The sequence below is a fragment of the Fragaria vesca genome, linkage group LG4 (assembly GCF_000184155.1).
Source record: "Fragaria vesca subsp. vesca linkage group LG4, FraVesHawaii_1.0, whole genome shotgun sequence".
NCBI lineage: Eukaryota > Viridiplantae > Streptophyta > Magnoliopsida > Rosales > Rosaceae > Fragaria > Fragaria vesca.
In genome coordinates this window covers 3,987,947-4,009,567 of record NC_020494.1, presented here as the reverse complement: position 1 = coordinate 4,009,567, position 21,621 = coordinate 3,987,947, and the positions used below count along the sequence as shown (strand labels likewise).

General features: G+C 39.3%; 4 protein-coding genes across 4 annotated transcripts; 1 reads left to right on the top strand and 3 right to left on the bottom strand.

The window, feature by feature from the left end:
- Positions 1 to 2,101: 2,101 nt before the first annotated feature.
- LOC101302064 (aspartic proteinase nepenthesin-2-like) lies at positions 2,102 to 3,064 on the bottom strand. Its single transcript, XM_004297855.1, has one exon. It carries the CDS (start codon positions 3,062 to 3,064, stop codon positions 2,102 to 2,104), a length of 963 nt encoding a protein of 320 aa, XP_004297903.1.
- Positions 3,065 to 4,451: 1,387 nt separating this feature from the next.
- Positions 4,452 to 6,303, bottom strand: LOC101295703 (macrophage migration inhibitory factor homolog). The gene is made up of 3 exons (XM_004296446.1): positions 5,972 to 6,303; positions 5,617 to 5,817; positions 4,452 to 5,149 (listed from the first exon to the last, which is right to left on the bottom strand). Exons 1-3 carry the CDS (start codon positions 6,080 to 6,082, stop codon positions 5,114 to 5,116), a joined length of 348 nt encoding a protein of 115 aa, XP_004296494.1. The 5' UTR covers positions 6,083 to 6,303; the 3' UTR covers positions 4,452 to 5,113.
- A 340-nt stretch (positions 6,304 to 6,643) lies between these two features.
- LOC101295410 (poly(rC)-binding protein 3-like) lies at positions 6,644 to 11,380 on the bottom strand. The gene is made up of 6 exons (XM_004296445.1): positions 10,963 to 11,380; positions 9,532 to 9,790; positions 9,012 to 9,160; positions 8,673 to 8,927; positions 7,826 to 8,020; positions 6,644 to 7,399 (listed from the first exon to the last, which is right to left on the bottom strand). The coding sequence occupies exons 1-6, from the start codon at positions 11,335 to 11,337 to the stop codon at positions 7,184 to 7,186; spliced, it is 1,449 nt and encodes a 482-aa protein (XP_004296493.1). The 5' UTR covers positions 11,338 to 11,380; the 3' UTR covers positions 6,644 to 7,183.
- Positions 11,381 to 20,586: 9,206 nt separating this feature from the next.
- On the top strand, positions 20,587 to 20,979 carry LOC101301773 (uncharacterized protein in mobD 3'region-like). Its single transcript, XM_004297854.1, has one exon. It carries the CDS (start codon positions 20,587 to 20,589, stop codon positions 20,977 to 20,979), a length of 393 nt encoding a protein of 130 aa, XP_004297902.1.
- The last annotated feature ends 642 nt before the right edge of the window (positions 20,980 to 21,621 follow it).

The following is a 21,621-nucleotide window of genomic DNA, read 5'->3' as shown; positions in this document are numbered from 1 at the left end:
TTGTGAAGGAGTCGGACCGAGCAGGGCTGCCCCTGTTTCAAGGAAATAAATGGGTGTTCCTTGAGGAGGGTTGTTGGCAAAACGGCGAGCGAGGCCGGTCGACCAAGAGCTCGCCGCCGTGAGGTTAAGGTTTGGATCGTTAGCAGTTGGTTTGGGAGCCATTGTTTCTGGGTGGAGTGAGTCCGGTGGTGAAGTTTTGTTGGTTACAGAAGAAAGGGAAAAGTTTGATTGGAAAGCGATGGTGAGATGTGGGGACCCGCATCGAGGTTTATAAAGGAGACGGACCGTAACGTCTTTTCAATCAGTAGCCGTAATGAGGAGACGCGATGACGACCGAAACGTCAGCGCGTTTCAAATTTCAAACAGTCGCAATGATGAAGGGAGGCGATAATGCCGAAACGTCAGCACCTTTTGAATTGCGAATTCCGGTAAATGGCTCATTTAGGCCTTTTCGCTTATTCATTGCGAAATGGATTAAGCTCAAGGCCTAGGGGGCAATGTTTGATCCCAGTGGGTATTTTTGGTCCAAGACTCGGGGTACGTTTTGGATAACATTTGGGCCAATACTTGTGGCCCTTTTTTAATGCGAAGCCCATGAAGGGTGGCGAAGTCTGGCTCCACGCGAGCTGGAGTTTTGCAAGGATTCCGATACCCCGCGGGATTCGATGTCCTCACGGGATCCTTTGTTTCAGTTCGTATAGGATTCTACAGAGCATGGCGAGGTAGAGTTGGAAATGGACTGTAGTGCTCGGCGGGATAGTATCGCTTAGTGTTTGAGTTCGCGTACGACGCTACAGTGATGATGCGGGGCGGTGAGCAAGACCTAGGCGAGGTCTGTTCTGGACACGTGTTGCATGGATCGCGTGGCTCGCGAGCTGGTCGTATTCTTGTGGGATTCTAATTGCGGGGTCCGAGGGGGTTGTGATTAGGTCTCTGCCAATTGCTTGCGGATCGCTATATAAGGGAGCTCGACACAACAAATGAAGGGACACAATCAATCATACAAAAACAAGTACAAATCCTCGAGCATCCTCGAAACCCTAAGTTCTAAGTAAACCTCGCCTTAGATCTCAGAGCCCGTCTGGACTCGCCTCTCCTCCCTAATTGTTGCTTTGCTCATTTCGAACAGTGAGTATCGATTCACAGGTGACCAGATAGTCTGCTCGTAATTCCTCGCCCGCGAGGTGACACTGGAGCTCTACTTCGCCTGATTAGAAGTCAAGAACGCGCACCGTTCTCGTTCCGCGTCCGCGCGGTGGCACGCCCCGCAAATCTCCTTTTCTTTACTTTTGAGTCACCGGAGTTCCGACTCTGCCCCTACTGAGACGCGTGGCCAAAACACAACCATCCTTATCACTTGAGCAAATCGAACCTAGCTCTGTCATATTCTGAGTTCATGACTGCGCTGTTTTTAGAAATATATATCTTTCACCATATAAACATATATCAGTAAAAAGTAATCCATTTTATTTCCAGAGTCATCAAAATTTCTACCAGCAATGAAAAATGCAGCAAGTGCATTATATACAGTTAAACAATAAGGTACGTAAATGGCACCTAGTTGCTGTGCAAATAAGTTTTGCATAGCACTTTGAAGCACTAATTGTCAAATAAGCTAGAGTGCCCCCCTCCCAGTTCAGATTCAATAGCTTGACAACTAACCGGTGGCATTGTTTTTCATCAAGTTTAGCATCAGATCAGCTAACTGGCCAAATTGAAGATAATGCAGCACGTCAAATACCATTTAGTCTACTGGTTAAGACATTTAATTTTCTCCAAGAAAGTTTTGAAGATGTCACAAATTCGATTCTCCCCTCGCCCATGATCCAAGACAAAAAAAAAAAGGATAATAGAGCTTCATTATGCATTTTCACAAACGAATCAAAGACAGAATGTTTCACAATATAATGAAGCAAAACTTAGTTCGAAATTCTTCAACCTGCCAAATTATTGAACGATACATAGAGTTACACAATCCCATAACAAAGAGGGAGCTAGAAAATAAAAGGAACTAAATATCATTCGAACAAGTCTCAACAGAGAATTCGAGTGAGTTAGTGTTGCCATTGTACGTCACCCTCATATTTTGTTGATGCCATGCTCAAAAGTAGCCTCCCTGCTCGTCATAAAAATTCACATACTTGGAATCCACAGTATAATCCGCATCCTCAAAATGATATGTCATAGTGGTGAATTGATTGAAATCTGGAGGATACTTATAACACAATGCAAACCCTTGAGGCACTTTACCGATCCTGGTAAGCTGCTGGAAAGAATTATAGAAGCTTTGAAATGCAAACATCACCTTCCTGTAGGCATTGATTCCTCCTACAACATTTTGATTGATCTGAGGAATCAGCGCACCGGAGTCGATGATGCAGCCGCCTGAACCGTCTGGCGCCACGGCAAAGGTACCCGGGGGTAACCCTAGCTTGTTAAATCCGACACTTATATCCAACAAATTTAACTGAAAGTAATGAGATCCGGGTGTAGGTACAAAAGGAGTTATCTGAATATTTGAGGATGGGTGGGGAATATCATCCCCAAACCTTACAAGACTTGGTGCCTGCTGTGCTTGAGTGAACGGTACTAAGCAATATGAGAAACGTTTCTGTGTCACTGCACCCAATTGTGAAGCCAACGAATCCGGAGACAAGCTCAATCCCAAGATCCCTGAAATGGCACCACCTTTGGCAAATTGAACGTTTTTGGTATACTTTGAGCAGCCGAAAACAACTGGACCAAGTCTTACAGTTGTGGCGGTGTCAACGGGGAATGTGAATGTTTCTATGGAAGCGATGCCTGCAGTTGATGCCCCTCCACCGTAGTTAATATTGTAGACACATTCATTACTGACACATTGGTAGAGGGGATGGTCTCCCTGACAAAAAGGGTGGCTGCAAGGAAGCTTTTGATACGTGCTGGATTTACTCGAGTCGAACATGGGAGTTCTTTGGGGGTAGCAGTTTAAGCAAGGTAGGCACTGCGTCCAGATTAGGCCACCGCCGGTGTCTAGAAGCAAGAACACTCCTGTGGCTGGAGTTCCAACACCTACCTGCACCATGTAGAAGAAGTTATCACGAAGCAAAGTGAGACGTATGTTTTCGGGGTACAAGGTGATTGCATTTGGAGACGAGGTTAGTTCTATATAGCGAGCCCTGGCTTGGGAGAACTCGATCAATTTTCGATTCGTTCGAGTGTGGTGAGGTTTCCTGGGTATATTGGAGATTCGGGGGAGTCCCTGGGGATGAGCTTGAGGGTGAAACCATTAGGTTTCGACAATGTCAGATGGAACGCAGAGACTGTAATGAGGAAGAAGATTAGAATGGGTTGGGGAGGTGCTGCCATTTTCGATTCTCAAAGAGCAAACCTGTGGAAGTGAAGCATTGGGGGTCTGATTTATATTAATCACTATGTGCATATGTGTGGAGGTCGTGTAAAACTATGATGTCTTTTCCTTTTTGGTTAAACTGTATAAAAGCTAAGAAATTGTTTTTCTTTTCGGTAGAGCTGTGTAAATGCTATGATACCTTACCATTTGAGAGATGTGCATGCATGTACTGATGTACATGCTATTGTTTCCATTTGTGCCTTGGAGAAGTTAATATTTCTTTTCTTTTTTTTTTAAATTTTTTTTGAGAAAGGAAAATTCTATACAATAAAATTCAGAATTACAAACTATGAGAGTTGGTTTCATTTAAACAAAAAAAAAAAAAAAAAAAAAACCTAATGAGAGTGGCTGTGGGTGGTGACGGACATAATAGTTTTCCTACTCCTCCAATGGACAAGAACCGATACGGTTCAATTATAACCAAACTGATTCCTTACGGCCCACCTAAAAACTATAAAGGACAACCGCTCTTCCGACATCATATACCAAAATCGCTACTATATATGTACATGCATTTGTTTCCATTTGTCCCATATGGAGAAGTTAATTTTGGGTCTCTTCCTGTATCAGAATTGGTGATTGCCTCAGTCATTATGATATTTACCATCACTTTAATTAGTATAATATAATAAAATTAAGAAGAGATATTAGAGCATTTATAATCACTTTTATGAAAGAACTATAATTTTGTAACTAAAAAGTTAATGGATTGTTCGGTAACGATTTTGAAAATGATTCATGAAATATCAACAAAATTTTATTTTCAAAATTTGAAAATGTGTTTGATAGTTTAGTGCAAAATATTCTCCATATAAAATGAAAAGGTAAAAATGACGAATTATTTTTAACTAGTAAATCATTAGCAAAATAATTAAATGTTCCAGCCAAAATTGTCCAGGGCGAGAGGAGCCTTTCTAGTTTCTAGGATGAATGAGCCTTAACGAATCAATCACAGCTGACAACTCCCTTCGTGTTTGCTAGAGACTAAGAACCTTGTTGGGAATTAGTGACTACTACTGACCACTCAAGTGAAGGCAAAGGCAGAACTTTTTTCTTTTGAGGAAAGGTAAGGCAAAACTTTGATAGTACTGAAAGAATTAGAACACACCAAGGTAGGTTGCCTAAAGTAAGGTATTTTGCTCTTCCCCCCAGCCGTGAACGTCATCTCCTTGTATCAGCTCCAGCTGCTAATGATTTTGTGACTGTAGAAGCTTCAGCACAGCAAGAAGATCATCATCTTTGGGACCCCATGTCGTTACAACCGAACAGAGTTTTGTTGTTGGGTCTGTCTGCTAATGATAGTTCAGAATTACAAACCTAAATCGAATTTAATATGTTGCTTCCGAATCTGATTCCAGTTCCAGCATTTGAAGAAACATTTGCTCTTTAATATCAATCCTCCATGTTAGAAAGAGTGAGCATGACGACCATTAAATCTTGGAATGTGAGAACTGAGAACATTTCTCATTCTATGATAGTTGCAAGCAAGTGTTGACTCAAGGCCTCCTGTTTCAACACTTTCCTCTTCATCAAATGTCACCACGGCAACTAGTAAATAATGAAGCTCAGAATCTCAGATGAACTCTTTTTCATAAAGATAAATGTTAAATAATCACATCGAACAGTACTCTTAACAGACTTGTTTCATCTTAGCGAGAATTACTGAGGGAAAGAGTAAGCCAATAGCAAGCCAGTCTTCAAACAGTCCCCACACAGTTGTGATCAGAATGTTGAGCCATTAAAGCCAAAGAATGGCCGCTGCAACAGAAAAGATGAGCGCACAAACTGATAAGCAAACAATAAGGAGCAGCTCAATACTGAATAAGCATTGTTGAAATAAGTGCTGGGTAACGACTTTAACATGTTCAACAATATCCATACTACTACCACAGATACTCGAACAAAGTCTACTGATCAGAATGTTAACCGAATCAAAGAACTGATCTATACAGTAATTCGTTTGACTAGTGCATTAGGATTATATACTGATTAGCACATTGAAAAAGCAAACCTTATTATCCAGTTCATTAACAAGCTGTTTCAAAATCTAAACTAGTAGCACCAAAAACGAAGCAGGAAACACTATTTGCAAGGTCGGATAAACCCAAAGTGTTTTATGCAACATGAAGAGCTATATGTATAGAACTTTGAGTTGCAAAACTGAACACTAGTGCAGTAAAGTAGCAAAAGTTGCACGTGTTTGTAAACTAGTTTATTGTACTGACCTGAACGTCATAGAATTTGATGTAGAAGCGAGAGCTTTCTATGGAAAGCTTGGTTTCCAGAATCTCTGCAATAGTTGAACTCAGCTTCCCATTAACACTGGGTCCAATGCCCCCAATGGAGATCAATTCCCCATACGCAGCCGGCTCTTCCGTGCCCGCAAACGCAATCGGCACGCTCCCATTGAGCAAAATCATCACATACTGAAGAAAACAGAACAAGTAAACAATGAATAAGAATGAACAGCAGAATTTACTCTACAGTTGGTTCAGTACTTTCATCGAACACCTTATGTGCACGCACGCCCAGGAAGATGAATTAAGAAGAGAGAATAGGGAGGAAAGGGAGAGACTTAACGGACTCGGGTTTGCCAATGATTTTGGCGACGGCTTTGGTTGCGTCCCTGAGAATGTCGGAGACTATCACTGCGTCGACCGGAACATTCGTGAACAGGTTCAGCGTCGGCATTTTTTTGTTTTGGGTTTCTTTTGAACTCAAATATTTGAGAGCAGAGGAGAGGAAGAAGAAGAAGAAAGCTTTTGTTTAAGAATGGGTGGTTTCAAAATAGCAGCTTGCAGATAACACCGGTATATAGTTAGGAGAAGAAAGAGGAGCTGAGAGTGTTGTCTTCTTCACTAACAACGGTGCTGGTTTAATTCTTGTCTTGGCTTCTTCTGCTATCCTGGTCCGTATTAAGGTTTATTTGTACAGTATATTTCACAAGATTTTCCATTCAAACGGAGATTGCATTTGGTAAGAGGTGAATTTCTAACGAGGCCATTTAGATTTCCATTCAGGATTTAGTGCCATTGAAAAATTTCCAGTAAAGTTCCAACGAGGCCATCGAGTTTCTCCTTTGGGATTGGTGAGAATACAAGTTCTATTATTTATTTTTTTTAATCGAACATTGTTCCTCTACTTGATCGACGTTACTGAAGATTGAGTTCAATAAGATGTATATTCTTTAAATATGAGTTCTGAAATCTGACCAACTAAAATACTGCATTCTTGTTCATGCCCATAATCTTCTACATTTTAATACTAGTCCGACTGTCCGAGAGTTTTCCACGTCTTATACCCACAGCCCGCATCAATCTCTTTAGTCTTTACATTATAATGGTGGAGTTCGTAAGGAATTATTATAATTCATGAATATTAAGTTATTAACAAATGTTTCTCTGATAAGATTATAGGAATGGAGGTGGCAAAAATTCAGCAAAGTATTCAACAGAAAGAAATTAGGAGATAAAGTTTGATTCAATTAAAAGAAAGAAAAAAAAACAGAACTGCAAAATGCTCACTGCTAACCTAATGCACATATTTTTGAAACATAAAGAAAATTTCTACTGTTTTAGTACATTTTTTTTTCTATTATCCCCCCTTCAAGATTGGCAACCTCAAAAGCTACCAACAGATCGAATCTGATGATATGAGATAATGTAGATCCCAACCCACTGACACTTAACAAATACTACACCAAGGCGCATTAAATTTTCTCTAATCAGAATTAATTGGAAATAACTAGTCCAAGTAGAGAAGCCACCATTAGTGTTTGATTACCATTTTGATTCAGAGCCTGAACGTGCTGTAGCCTCCTCCTAGACCAGAAGATCCATAAGGTTGTTGTGATGGTAATGAGTTACCATACACATCATAAGGTAGCAAGGATACTGAAGAGGAAGGGTAAGATGTAGAATCTAACTGAGAGTAGGATGACCTCAATCCGGTATCCATCCTGCCATAGCTGCTTGGAATTTGATCCTTGTTGCTGGTTGCTATAACTTCCTGAAAATATAGAAGAAAAGAAACCAAGTTTGTTCAAGCAGAAACCTTTTCTTGCTAAAGATATTACTCAAATAAGTTTGTTGTTTCAAACTTGTCAAAGACTTACTTCAGATAATTTTATTTGATTGAAAAATATAAATTCAGTGAACCACCAAGTTCTAAACCCAACTGATAGTGGTGGTGTGAAGGTTTTCATGAGTAATTACATGAAAGTAGAAATATTTCATCCAATAAAAGCGAAAAAATGATAACCACCAAGTTCTAAACCCAACTGATAGTGGTGGTGTGAAGGTTTTCATGAGTAATTACATGAAAGTAGAAATATTTCACCCAATAAAAGCGAAAAAATGATGAAACACCCTTTTCCTTTATTTATCTTTATTCATACAAAACAAATGAACAGAAAAGCCCCATTAGCATGCATACCTGAATCAGTTGTTGAGCAGCCTGAACCTGTGATGAGGTGCCTTTTATTTCCACTGTAATCTCATCAGGTAGTCCCCTGCTCTCTTGTACAGTTAATAAGGCTCCACTACTACGACGAATAAATTCAATACTCCTCCCTTCAACCCCAATAATGTCCTCAGCATAAGACAGAGGAATTTGCATTGTTTGCGTAATCTGATTATAGAATGCAGAAGAAAAAAAAAAAAAAAAAAAAAAAAAAAACTAAGTTAATATAAGAATAGACAAAATACAAGAACCCCAATAATAGTCCTCAGCTAAGACAAGAGGATTTGCATTGTTTGGATGCAGCAGAGAATATATTGTTATGAAGGAACAACAAGATACATGACTGACAGTTGTTTTACAAACAACAACAGAAATTCAGAGTATACACAGAGTAACTGGCATATGCAACACAGCCTGACACATTTTCACAGGTTTCCAACTGTAACAACAGAAACTCAGAGTATACATAGAGAAACTGCCGAACTGGCATATGCAACACAGCCTGACACATTTTGGCAGGTTTCCAATGGACAACAGTTTTTTTCAATACACCCTAAATCAAGATATTTGTTCTCAAATATACCGTCCTTTTGTAAAGCATACAACTCCATAGTGAGTGCATGACCTCAGATTAAGAGCTTTAAACATGACACATATATTACAATGACACCCATTTAAATCAGGTTTAGGAGTGGAATAGCAAACGCTAAGAGAACGAAGTTGACCATGGTTGTGTGTTATCGTGCAAGTTAGACGTAACTGAGCTTTGTTACTGCAACATACGAAGTTTAAGCTAAAAGGGTGAATCAGTGAGACGAACCTGAGTAACAATTGGAGCACCAGGACGGCCAAGTCCTGAAGAACGAAGTGAAGAAAGAGCAGCCTCTTGTCCATAAATGGAAAGTCCTGAGGATGGGAGTTGTGATTCTAATTGTGTCTCACGGCCGAGAAACAAAGATTCCCGCGTAGCTGTGAGAGGATAACTAGTGCCACCTACAGTTTGAGTTGCAGTATGAAGCAACGACTTGTCAGCCCAAGGATCCGGTTGGCGTTCTTGAGAAATTGGAGCAGTGTACTGAAGATGCACCCATTTAACAATCAACACACAACAATGCAAAGAAAAGAAACCACAGAAAACATCAGCGCAATTTAAACTTACAGTTTTCTCAAAAAGAGGAAGAACACTGTGATCGACCAAAAACTTCCTCAAGTGAGACACTACTGCTTCTAGAGCTCTGAGCACCTTTAAGGTTTCTCCCTGCATTTCAATAATCCTCTCATCGGCTGCAGCATAGAATGGAACCTCTTCTGCCAGAACAAATATTAGATATCAGATGCCTTGTTTAAAGAAGAAACAATGATACTGAAGAGACAAACAAACTTGAGAATGAACTAAAACTAGGGATAAAAGGTATAGACAGTACTGGAATCTAGACCGATAGAAATACTAAGCATCCAAAGGTAAAGAACAAAATAAAAGAATGATAACTTAAATACAATGATCATTTGAGTCCAAATTTTCCAAATTTCTGCAAGTAACCCCTTACTAAATTGAAAATTGATAACCACATATAACAGCAACATCATAAATTATACTCTGCGTTGGAGAGAAAAAATAAGACTTGAACAGATTTTTACTGATTAAAGAAAATCACTAGTGTGCAACACTAAATGCATACCTCCAGACAATACTCGCACAGAGGCAGCAGTACTCTCCTGTATAGATTTGATTAACGATCCTTGTTTTCCAATTAAATTAATTGCTTGTGTGGATGCTACCAACATACGGATGGAACAGAATGCAACTCCAGCAGCGCCAGACAACTCTGCATCGCCTGCATTCTCAGATAATCCAGAGACACGTTTGAATACTCTTATTACAGCATCCATTGCAGGGGAAAGAGGAGCCTCTGGCTCTTCCCTTCCAGAGATCAGCACCTAAGAAAAAGAATTGCATTAGAAATGTTGTGACAAAGAATGATACCAATGTAGATATCAGTTAATCGCTTGTATAAGTGACATGTCTGGTAATCATGTCTGTAGGGGTATGATCAGTGATTTGACAGCAAAGGCAATAAGAAATCAACTATAGAATCTGTGGAAGGTTGCTAACAAGTCATCTCAGACGCAGAGCACAAAAAGCATTCAACACAAAGGCACCTAAAGTTCCCTTATTAGATTTCCAAACCCTTAAAAAGTGCAATTAGAGAATTACATCTTTGTCAAATCTACAACAGAACTGTGAATGGTAACTCTTGGACAGTCTTCCCTAAACTTACAAATATCTTGTTTTCCAGTAAAACAGATAATGGAAAACATCTGTTAGAAATCATATTTATGATTGGAGTGCCAGTATAATTTTATAAAAGAGCCAAAAGTAAATACATCATAAGTTAACTAAGCAACCTAAAACCAACCAACTAACAAATGAAATCACATGCAAGTGTGCCCCAACTCCCAAGCAAGTGCTAAGAAGAATTACAGCCAAAGAAGCATTGCTAGACCGCACTGAGATCAAGGAATTAAGATTCCCATGGGAAGAGAACCATAGAGCTAAAGATTATCTCAAATCTCTTATCAAGGCTTTAAATCTTATTATTATTATCAATCAGATGGATCTCAATAAGAAACAGATTTGCCGATAGTTACATATCTTATGTGCCGGATGCAAAAAAATTTAGGGAACAATGGCACATCATCAAATCTCCGATAGCCATCCATTAATGATCTGAATTTCCGAAAGAAATCATTGCCTTCCTAGTATTTCCTAAGCAAGCATCTAACAACCAGATACTAGAATTCCATCAGTTTTGCAGTTTCAGTTTTTATTTATCTCCCAATAATTCAGATTTAAATTACATATTGTACATGCTCATACAGGTAAAATATAAACCCTAAGCCGATTGTTCCTACATAATGGCCAAAGCTTCATTCCGGTTTTTAAAACTTGATACTTTCTAAGAACCCAGCTCTAAATTCAACTTTTTTCTACACATTTGAGTCTTTATCATGAAAAATGAGCTAAGCAGAGCACCTGGTTAAGCATTAAAACGAAGCAATTGAAAAAGAGCAAACCCTAGAAATAGAGAAAAGGGAAGCAAACAACTCACGATGCGATCAGTAGTCCCCGCGGCGCCGTCAAGAACGCGAATGCGAGCTCGAGTCTCCTCGCACATCTTCTTAATCAGCTCGCCCTTCCTTCCGATAATGCTCCCGACCTTAAGAACCGGCACTATCAGCCGGAAAACACAGTCGCCGGGCCACCCGGGCCATCTTTTATCGGCGGCGGAGACGGCATCGCTGCTGGAAGTCGTCGCCGGAGCCTCGGAATCCGATTTGGGAGCGGATTCGGAGTCTTGGTTGTTCTGAATTTCGGTGGAGAGCGGGTCGGAGTCGGGCGCGGGAGTTGCGGCGGCGGATTCGGGTTGCGGGTCGGGTTCGGTGACCTTGGCGGAGCCGTTCTCGGAGGGTTGGGTGGTGGCCATTGGGTGGGTTAGGTTAGAGAGAGAAAGTGAGAGATGGAAGAAAAGGGTGAGAAGAGGCAGCCCAGTATACGTTGCAGAAGGAAAACAAGACTGACTATATGAGGGGAGTTGTTAACTGTTTTTTCCTACAAGGCAATGGAGTATGTAGGACACGTGCTATAGCGACTTTTATTTTTAAGGTCATGTCCTGTGATGGTTTGGGAAAAAATTATGTGCTGCTAGATCAAGAAAATTTTCGATCTATGGTTTGGGAAAAAATATTAAAGTTAGGAATGACCGAATAACTAAACGAATCGGTGTTTAGTTCCGACGTGGAATCTGTTGTTGTCACGTGACGGTGATAGTGATCATGATCGTGATCTTTAACGTCTTCTTGAAGAGTGTCAGCCTTTGCTGTTGGTGAAGATCTTTTGAAGTTTGAGACGTTAATTTGTGTGACGAGGTTGTGTTTCATTAGAACATGAAGATTTTGTTATTATGTTAATCTTGATTTAGTAAACTAAAAGTGTTTAGACTTCGTTTTTCTTGCCAATGTGTCTTATTTGGAGGCTGAATCATTTGCTTGTGAGTTGCACCTATTTTGGGAAAAGGTTAACTCTCTTTTGGCCTAATTAAGTCATTGTGTTGTGGTCATTGTGGTCTCCCTCCAAATTTATATTTATTTTTTTTTTGTCTGAAATATAATTTCATTAAGCCAAATAGGCAAAAAAAGGAACAAAACAACAAAAGCAAGACTGAAACTAAAACACAAAGCAGATAAAGAAAGAAATACATGGAAAAAGTGAAAAAAAAAATAAATAACATCAGTCATTTCAATGAAGGCCACACTAGACGGTCCTCAATCCCATCCACACAAATCGGAATGGCCTTAATAGCTCTAGTATCCTCATCTGAAAGGAAAGACTTCAAATGTGATATATTCCAACCATTTGTTGTATCAAAAATCTCAAAAACTCTCAAAGGAGTGAATCTGTGGGAAGTGATTGTGGGAATGATGATGCCTCCATGGTTGTTTGGGACCCAACAGTCCTTCCAAACATCAATACTCTTTCCATCTCTAACTTGCCAAATAGCATTTGCCAAAATCACCTCTCTACATGCTAGCAAGCTATTCCACACCCATGAAGGTCTACAGCCTTCGTTTGCATTCAAGAAAGTTGAGTTAGGGAAATACCGAGCCTTCAGGATTCTGCCCTAGAGAGATCCTGAGTTTGCAATCAGTCTCCAACATTGTTTCCCAAGAAGTGCAAGATTAAAAGTGTGGAGATTCTTAAAACTAATACCACCATCCAACAACTTACTTTTGCATAAAATATCTCATGCTTTCCAGTGGATTTTTTCTTTTTTCCCCAGAGAAACCCCACTAGAAATTTGCAATGTCAGAGTTGACGGCCTTACAAAGAGTGATTGGCATAAAAAAAAATGGACATGGGGTATGCAGGGACAACCATTGCCACCGCCTTGATCAGAATTTTCCTTCCGGCTTGGGAGAGGATATTGGCCTTCCATCCCTCCAACTTTTGTTGAATTCTTTCACTGATATAGGCCAACGCCTTCTTTTTGGAGTTACCCCAGTGTAACGGAAGACCTAGATAGATTCCAAGCTTATCCGCAATAGAAATATTCATGGCTATAGCAATTTCCTCTATGGAGGCCTCAGGGGTATTTGTAGAGAAATAAATTTATGACTTTTCAAGGTTGATGGATTGACCCGATGCTTGACAATACTCTTCAAGAATCAATTGAAGTCTGTTACAATTACTCATGGTAGCCTTTAAGAAGAAAATCGAGTCATCAACAAATAGGAGATGTGAGAGACCTTGACAACTCGAGCTTAGTTTCATACAAGTGAGGAGCTTTGACTCTGAAGCACTTGCAATGTTACGAGAAAGAACTTCCCTAACAATAAGGAAAAGGTAGAAGAGAGGGGGTCCCCCTGTCTTAGCCCCCAGGAAGGCTTGAAGGTTTGGCCCTGTTTTCCATTGATAACAATGGATAAGGAAACTGAAGTCACCAACTTCGTGACAAACTTTATCCAACCTGCATCAAACCCAAATTTTCTAAGCGAGGCTTCAAGGAAGTTCCACTCGACCCGATCGTATGCCTTATTCATGTCTAACTTCAGAGCCATCTCATGATCTGATTTTGACTTCTTCAGCTTTAAGTAGTGATATGCCTCATGAGCAATAATGAGATTATCCTTATTTATGTTTTAAATAACAATTTCTTAATTTTTTTTTTTTAAATAGGAGCTTCATTGAACACAGCAAAAGGCTGCAGAAAGAGAAACAACAAAACAGAAAATCTAAGCAAAACAGAACAACAAAACAAACCTATGAGTCTAAATCCAGAGGTGGAGCTGGCAAGCCATCTGATCTCAGCATGTGTTGCAAAGAAGATGGAGGGTGATTGATCCAATCCCCCAAATATATCCCTTTTTTAGCTTGCCTAGCAAGCCAATCCGCCGCAGCGTTTCCAAATCTTTTAACCAAACTCCATATACAACTTGGCACGCCAACCTTCAATCTCTTGATGTCCACAAGAAGAGGGTAACTAATTTAAGAAGAATTCTTCACCACTGCATTATACAGCTGTTCAGAATCCAATTCAATACACACGGCTGTAGCATTCATACTCTTAGCTAAGATCAAACCCTCTTTAACAGAAGAAGCTTCAGCATACAAAACTAAGGAAGAATAGCAAGATTTAGCACAACCATTGATTACAGCACCACTGGAATTTCTTGTAATTACTCCAATTCCTGCAAGATTACTAGAAGCATCTCAGGCACCATCACAATTGATCTTAATATTCGAGCCTATGGGAGCAATCCACATATCAGGCCCATCCTTTATTTTACATTTTTCTTCCACACTAGCTTAAGGAGGATAGTTAGTAATCCCAGAAAACTCAGCAACAGCATACTTCACACTTTCAATTACTCCCCAAGCATTTGGATCTCTATGCTCATATATAAAAGTACACATTTCCTTCCAAATATTCCATAATGCAAAGGAAACCCAGCAAGATAATATTTCCCATGCTCTACTATTCTGCTTCAATAGACCATAAACACCATAAAACCAATCATCAAAAGTTGTTATTAAAGCATGGTTAACCTTGTAAGAAATGGGCAATCCAAACCAAACTCTAGTTGTCCAAAAACACTGCAATATAAGATGTTCTACTGACTCTTCATATAATAAACAAAAAGGACACATAGGAGATGGAGCAATTCTCTTGGAGAACAAATTTTTCATTGTAGGTAGAAAATTAGTGCACACTCTCTCCAAAGAAAATGCTTAACTTTAGGTAATGTAAGAGATGACCAAATAAACTTCCAAACTTCAGGCTTTATAATATGAGAGGAATGCTTAGATTGAACTGAGGGGGAATTCCTACTAGCATGTTACATATGATAACCAGAATGAACTTTGTACTCACCATTTTTCTCCATAGGCCAAATGAGACGATCATGGTCCCAAGTATCAGAAATATGAATTGATCGAATGGTAGTAACTTCCTCCGGAGAAAGGTGATGAATGATTGGAGAAAGATTTTAAACATGTTGATTTCAATTAATTAGATCAGCAACCTTCTGATAAGAATCAAACTCGCCAGCATCTAAATAGGAGGCGCCTAGCTTGCATCTAAGAATACCTGAAATCCACCTATCATTCCAAGTATTAATTTACTTGCCATTGAGAACCTGCCATAAACAATTATTGTCAAGTAACTTCATGCCCTCCAAAATACTACTCCAAGCCCATGAGGCCTTAGAGCCTTTAGAGGCACACAAGAAATCAAAATTAGGAAAATACAAGCCTTTTAAAACTAGAACCCACAAAGCATTCGGCTGATAAATAATTCTCCAGCCAATTTTACCCAACAATGCAAGATTAAAGTCTTTCAAACATCTGAACTTCATTCCACCTTCATTCTTAGGTAATCCCAATTTCTCTCAACTCAACCAATGAATCTTTCCACCCACATCAGATTGCCCCTACCAAAATTTGAAATCACATAATCGATTTCTTTACACAACCCATCAGTGAATAGAAAAACAACCATTAGATAAGCAGGAATTGCAGAAATCACAAACTTAATAAGAACCTCTCTACCAGCTTGAGTCAAATGCCATTGTTTCCATCCTTAAATCTTCTTGAATATCCTCCCCTTCACATATGCTAGTGCCTGCTTCTTGGACCTACCCCACATAGTAGGCAAACCCAAATACTTCTCGGGGTCATCAGAGCCAGGATTGCCTAAGACACCACTTATACCCATCTGAAGATCGAGAGGAGTGTTCACACTAAAGAAAAGGCTGGACTTACTAAAATTTACCCTTTGACAACTGGCAAGACATAAGCATTAAGAATGGACATCATGGCTTGACAGTTTTCCATAGATGCTTTAAGAAAGAACAGAGAATCATCAGCAAAAAAGAGGTGAGAAATCCATGTGTAACACCCCAGACCTTATTTTTTTACTGGTTTACCGTCATTTGGACGGTAAATGATTATCGTTTTCATTTTCAATTATTTTTCTAAATTTTTAGTGGATCAAAAGTTGATTTTTTTTTATTTATTTAATATTTGAGGAATCGGTCTTCATCAAAGTTGTAGAGGGCGGTGATATGATTTCATTGACATACGGCACACACAGATTTGAGTCCGTTTAAGAAAGTTACAACCTATAGAAGTTTAAGGAACCGGTGGAGTTCAAGGGTAAAAAGGTAATTCAGTCACGGGTTAATATATATAGGGTAGAACCCTAGAAGGGGGGAACCCTCTCCTTTTCTCTTGGCCGCACGGGCTTAGGAGGAAGACAGAATTTTCGGGTCGACCCGACTCGATCTGAAAACTCGACTGGATTTCCGCCGTCCGGCCGCCCTAGGGCGCGGCACTAGCGTCGTTCGGTGCACCTTGCCCTCCTCGACCTCCGCTCGATCTTCAATTCCATCAGTTCTTGCTCAGAACAACGATTTGAAGAGAAGATCAAGAACCCAGTCGAATCGGGTGACCCAATCGGTTCTCCTTTCTCCAGTCGACCTCGGCAGCTCCACCACCCACATTTTGAAGGTCTCCTCTCATATATCAATCTCTCAAAACGAAGTAAGCCGACTCAAAACGTGGAAGGAGAATCGAAGGAAAGAAATTTCGAATCCTAGAGTTTTGGTCTAATCGGTCTCAAGGTAATTTTCTGACTTTTTACTTTTAATTAGTATTTGTGATAGTTAGAGAAGTTGTAGTGGGTGTTGAGAGGAACGATTTGGTGTATAGTTTGTAGCTAGAATCGGTGATTGGCCGTGGAGGCCGGTCGCCACTGCTGGCGGCGCGTGCGGCCTCTTCAAGTGGGCCGAATTAGCTTGTTAGATAGGGTTAGTAACAACGAACCCACCGGTGTATGATCTGCCAATTTTGGTGATCCTATGACTTAGTCAGAAGTTTTCAAAATTTGAACACTGGTTTGTTTATAAGATGAACGAACCGTATATCTTGTTTTGATAGAGATAGGAGAGCATTGGGGGTTGTTTAGAATTTTCGGAGCTTCGGAGAATTTTATACTTGTGATGATCATATTGGGTAGATTCTATACAACGTGGAATCAGTAGTTTTGGATTTTTTTAGCTTAAGTTAAAAGAAATGCCTTAGATAAATTTAGTTTTGGTTAGACTCTATAGTATGGTACGAATATTGGTGGAGATATCTTGTTAGGTGAGTGGACTTTTGTTTTCAAAGATTAATGCATGTGATTTCATTTCGAAGTATTATTAATACATGTATTTGTTATTGCTATTTCGATTGGTATATATGCATGTGTCTTTGATTTCGGAAATTGTTTGGTAATATAAGATTTGTGATGCCTTGACTAATTTTATACTTGTCTCAAGCGATTACTAGAGAATGAGTGTTATTATATTCATTGGACAAGTGGGCCGGGATACTTATCTCGTGAGCTCTATCTAGTGGGCCGAGATATTTCTCTCGTGAGCTCAATTTGACTTTTTGGATTTATTATTAATTTTCTAAGGAATGTAGAAGTAGCAATCTCTTAAGATTATAGCGTTGGAAGAGAGGGGATGCACCGGTAGCTATATATAGAGTTGTGTGTCAAGACACTAGAAGAGAGGGGATGAACTAGTTGTCTCTTAAGATTGTAGCACCAGAAGAGAGGGGATGTACTAGTGCGCCCCAAGAATTAGACACCAGGAGAGAGGGGATAAACTGGTGGCACCAGAAGAGAGGGGATGTATTGGTGTGTGTGTAAAGGAGTGTCGATGTGATCTTGTGAGTTCGGTAGAGTTGTTGATGTGGCCATGGGTGTGTTTATACGGATGTTTGTAGGAGTTGTTGAGATGTAGTGTGGATTGTAGGAGTGTCGTTGTGGTCGTATAAGGGTGTAATGCGAGTAGTTTGGCGGATTATACAACGTGGTAATTTCAATATAAATGCGGTGATTTATTGTCCCTATATGTATATGTTCAGAGTGGCATATGATTTATAATGTTTATCTGTGATGTAAATATAATAATTTGACCCCTGTCATTTATATAGTGGGTGGGTGGTTGTGGATGTGAAGAGCTAACAACTCCAGGGGTTGAGTAGATCATTTTAATCTGTTATGTACATAGTAAAAATTATAAATTATAAATTAGATGTATGGAGGTTATGCTGTTGTGGGGAGCGAATGACTCTAGTTGTTGGGAATGTAGATGTTATTATAAAAATGTTTTTTTTTATGAGTTTTTCCTTACACGTCAGGGTAGTCCACTTTTAGGGGAAATTATGCTGAATTTTCGGTAGAATTATCTTTAGAGGTGGTCCCTACAGGATCTTCTCGGGTTTTAGGGTGAAACTCGGGACAAGTCCTGTCACCATGGCCCATCAATACCCATTTTAATGCATGTGAGATTACGGGACAAACATGCATCATTAATCATTGCAGTAAGAACCTCACCAATAAGAATGAACAAGTAAGGAGAAAGAGGGTCCCCTTGTCTAGGACCCCTCGAAAGAAAGAAAAAGGGACTTGGCTTTCCATTAAGCAACATAGAGAATGACACTGTATTGAGACACTTCATGATCAGATCCACCCATTTAACATTAAACCCCATTTTCAACATGATAGCCTCCAAGAAATCCCACTCAACCCTATCATAAGCTTTATTCATATCAATTTTCAGACCCGTATCATAGTCCTCACTCCTCACCACTCCTTTTCAACTTCAAATAGTGAAATGCCTCGTGTGCAATGATAATATTATCTTGTATCTGTCTATCCTGAACAAATGCAGCTTGATTGAACGAAATAAGAGTGGGAAGACAAGTCTTAAGTCTATTTGCCAAAACCTTAGATAGCACCTTATGAGAGAAATTGCATAGGCTAATAGGCCTAAACTGAGACATTTGATCAGGATGGGAAACTTTAGGAATCAAGACAATGAAAGTCTTATTCATATCAACAAGTAGCTTCCCCGTATCTATAAACTCAGAAGGAGACTGAGAAACAATTGGAGCAACAACTTCCCAATAGGACTGATAAAACGTACATGCAAAACCATCAGGACCAGGCGCTTTGAGGGCTCCAAGATCAAATACTGCTAATTTTATTTCCTCCACAATCACACGCTTTAGTTATTCAAGATTCATAGCATTTGACATAGATGGCGAAATAGAATCTAAAGCTTGAGACCAATCCCTATGACCATCAGAAGAGAAAAGATTTTGAAAATAATCAGTAAAACCAACTGAAACATTAGCATCCCCATCAATCCAAGCACCCTGAAGATTTTTGATAAGTTTCACCTTGTTTCTGTGTCTTCTTTGAATCGCACTCAAATGAAAAAAATTGGTATTTTTTTCCCCGGATTTCAACCAATTAATTATTGAGAGTTGATGCCAAAATATCTCTTCTCTAGTCCATAATTCATCCAGCTCCCTCACAATAGACTATTTTCTGACCTTAACCTCTTCAGTGGCATCAGCAGTAGCAAACACATTTAACTCATTCATCAGTTCACTAATTTTCACCTTAGAATTACCAAATTTATACCTACTCCATCTTTTCAAACCCACCTTGCAGAAATTAAACTTCTTATTCCACTTGAATTAAGGGGCTTCCAATCACATTTTTTGACCAATATATCAGAAACTACATCCTTACATTTTGGGTCCCTTTTCCAACCTTCTTCAAAATGATACAACTTGGGAATTTACTGTCTTTAAGAACACAAGCTACCACAATGGGGCAATGATCAGAACCCACATTAGGATAGTTCACAATTTCAGTTAGAGGCCACAATGAACACCAATTATCAGTAACCAATGCTCTATCTAGTCTTTCCTGCAATAAGGAACCATCTTTTTTCTTTCTAACCCATGTATAATTCCTTAATTATAGAGATTGTGTCATACTTTAACTTGAATACCATCTTCTTTTCACTTTTATCATCTCTCTTAACGATGAATCTCTCCGCTAGACTTCTATCTATCATCTCTCTCCATTTTGTGTTGGTTTCACTACTTTCCATTATGAACAAGTGTATGTGAATGTGCAAGATAGTGGACAATGGGTTCGGTTAAACGTGGGTGGGAAGAAGTTTCTTACCACCATCGATACTTTGACCCGGCAACCACGTTCAATGCTGGAGAGGATGTTCATTGGGAATTATGAAGTGAAGAGGAGCAATGGATATGTGCTCATAGACAAAGACGAAACCTATTTTCGATATATTCTCAGATGGCTCAAGGATGCAACTGTTCCAATTTAAAAAAAAAAATATACTCAGAGTTATTGCTTGAAGTATTTTTTTTTTAATTTTTAAAAAACTTTTTTTATTAAATAACTCACATACCCTACATATGTCAGTGAAATTATGTCAGTGAAATTTAAACTCATGACCTCAAAGTTGTTAGTTAAACACCTTAACCATCCAAGCCACAACTATAAGCATAATACTATCAATTGGTTGACTTGCAGGCAACAATTCAAGAAATTTTGCTAAAAGGCAATGCACAACTGTACGTCAAGGAAAGAAGTTATTGAGATGATCTGCATCCGGTCCTGAAATAAAAGGTTATTCTTCAAAGGTCTCAACCTCTCTGGCTAGGATTTCTCAAGATTGAATCTAAATGATGCAGACCTAACAAAAGCATATCTGCATTGTACAAATTTTAAAGGAGTGAGGCTTCTGAACCCTGATCTTTCGGGGTGTGATGCACCAAATGAATGTTTGATAATGGGTCGATGAACTGGAGCAGATTGTGTAAGGGGAACTTTAATGGGGCATCCTTCATTGCTGCAAGTTTACCACATGTATCAGCTGAAGAGTGTATCTTTGACTCTGCAAATTGTGAAGGTTGTTTCTTTAGTGAGGCTGAGCTCAATAGAGGAACTTTCAAAGAGGCCAATCTGTGTAGGGCAAACTTTTACAAGGCAAAGCTACTGGATTGCAACTTATCCCATGCCAAGTTAGCACATGCTAACATGCAAGATGTAGATTTAAGTGGCGCAGATCTTGGTAGCGCAGATCTTTCTGGTTGTGTATTTTCAAATGCCAACCTTCAAAATGCTAGTTTGATTAGGGCCAAATTACCTAATGCTGCTTTGAAAGGTGCACATCTGTTGAATGTTGAATAGGGTAAACTGTCAAAGAGGAACTTTCAAAGAACCCAATCTGTCTAGGGCAAACTTTTACAAGGCAAAGCTACTAGGTTGCAACTTATCCCATGCCAAGTTAGCAAATGCTAACATGCAAGATGCAGATTTAAGTGGTACAGATGTTGGTAGTGCAGATCTTTCTGGTTGTGTATTTTCAAATGTCAACCTTCAAAATGCTAGTTTGATTAGGGCCAAATTAGCTAATGATGCTTTGAAAGGTGCACATCTGTTGAATGCTGATTTGAGGAATGCAGAATTGGGTAGAGCAAACTACCTAGTTGCCAAATTTGCAGGGGCCAAAGTTGATTTGAAGAGAGAGTGTTAGAGAGATTAACTCACTTGCATCAGTTTTGATTAATTCTGTAAACGTTGTAAATGCATATCAGTATTTGATTGATTCTCTCTTTGTAACAGTAGCTTGAATAGCTGCTGCTATATAGATGTATCTTATAATGAGAAATAAAAGGGAAAACATTTTCTACCGATGAAGTTTCCACACATATAAACAGCTGAATTTTGGACCAGAAAGTGGATGATCTATTCCCTTAGACATGAAAGGAGATGGTCAAGTTTTTGATAACCGATTGTAACTTCTTGCATTCCATATAAACAGCTGAATTT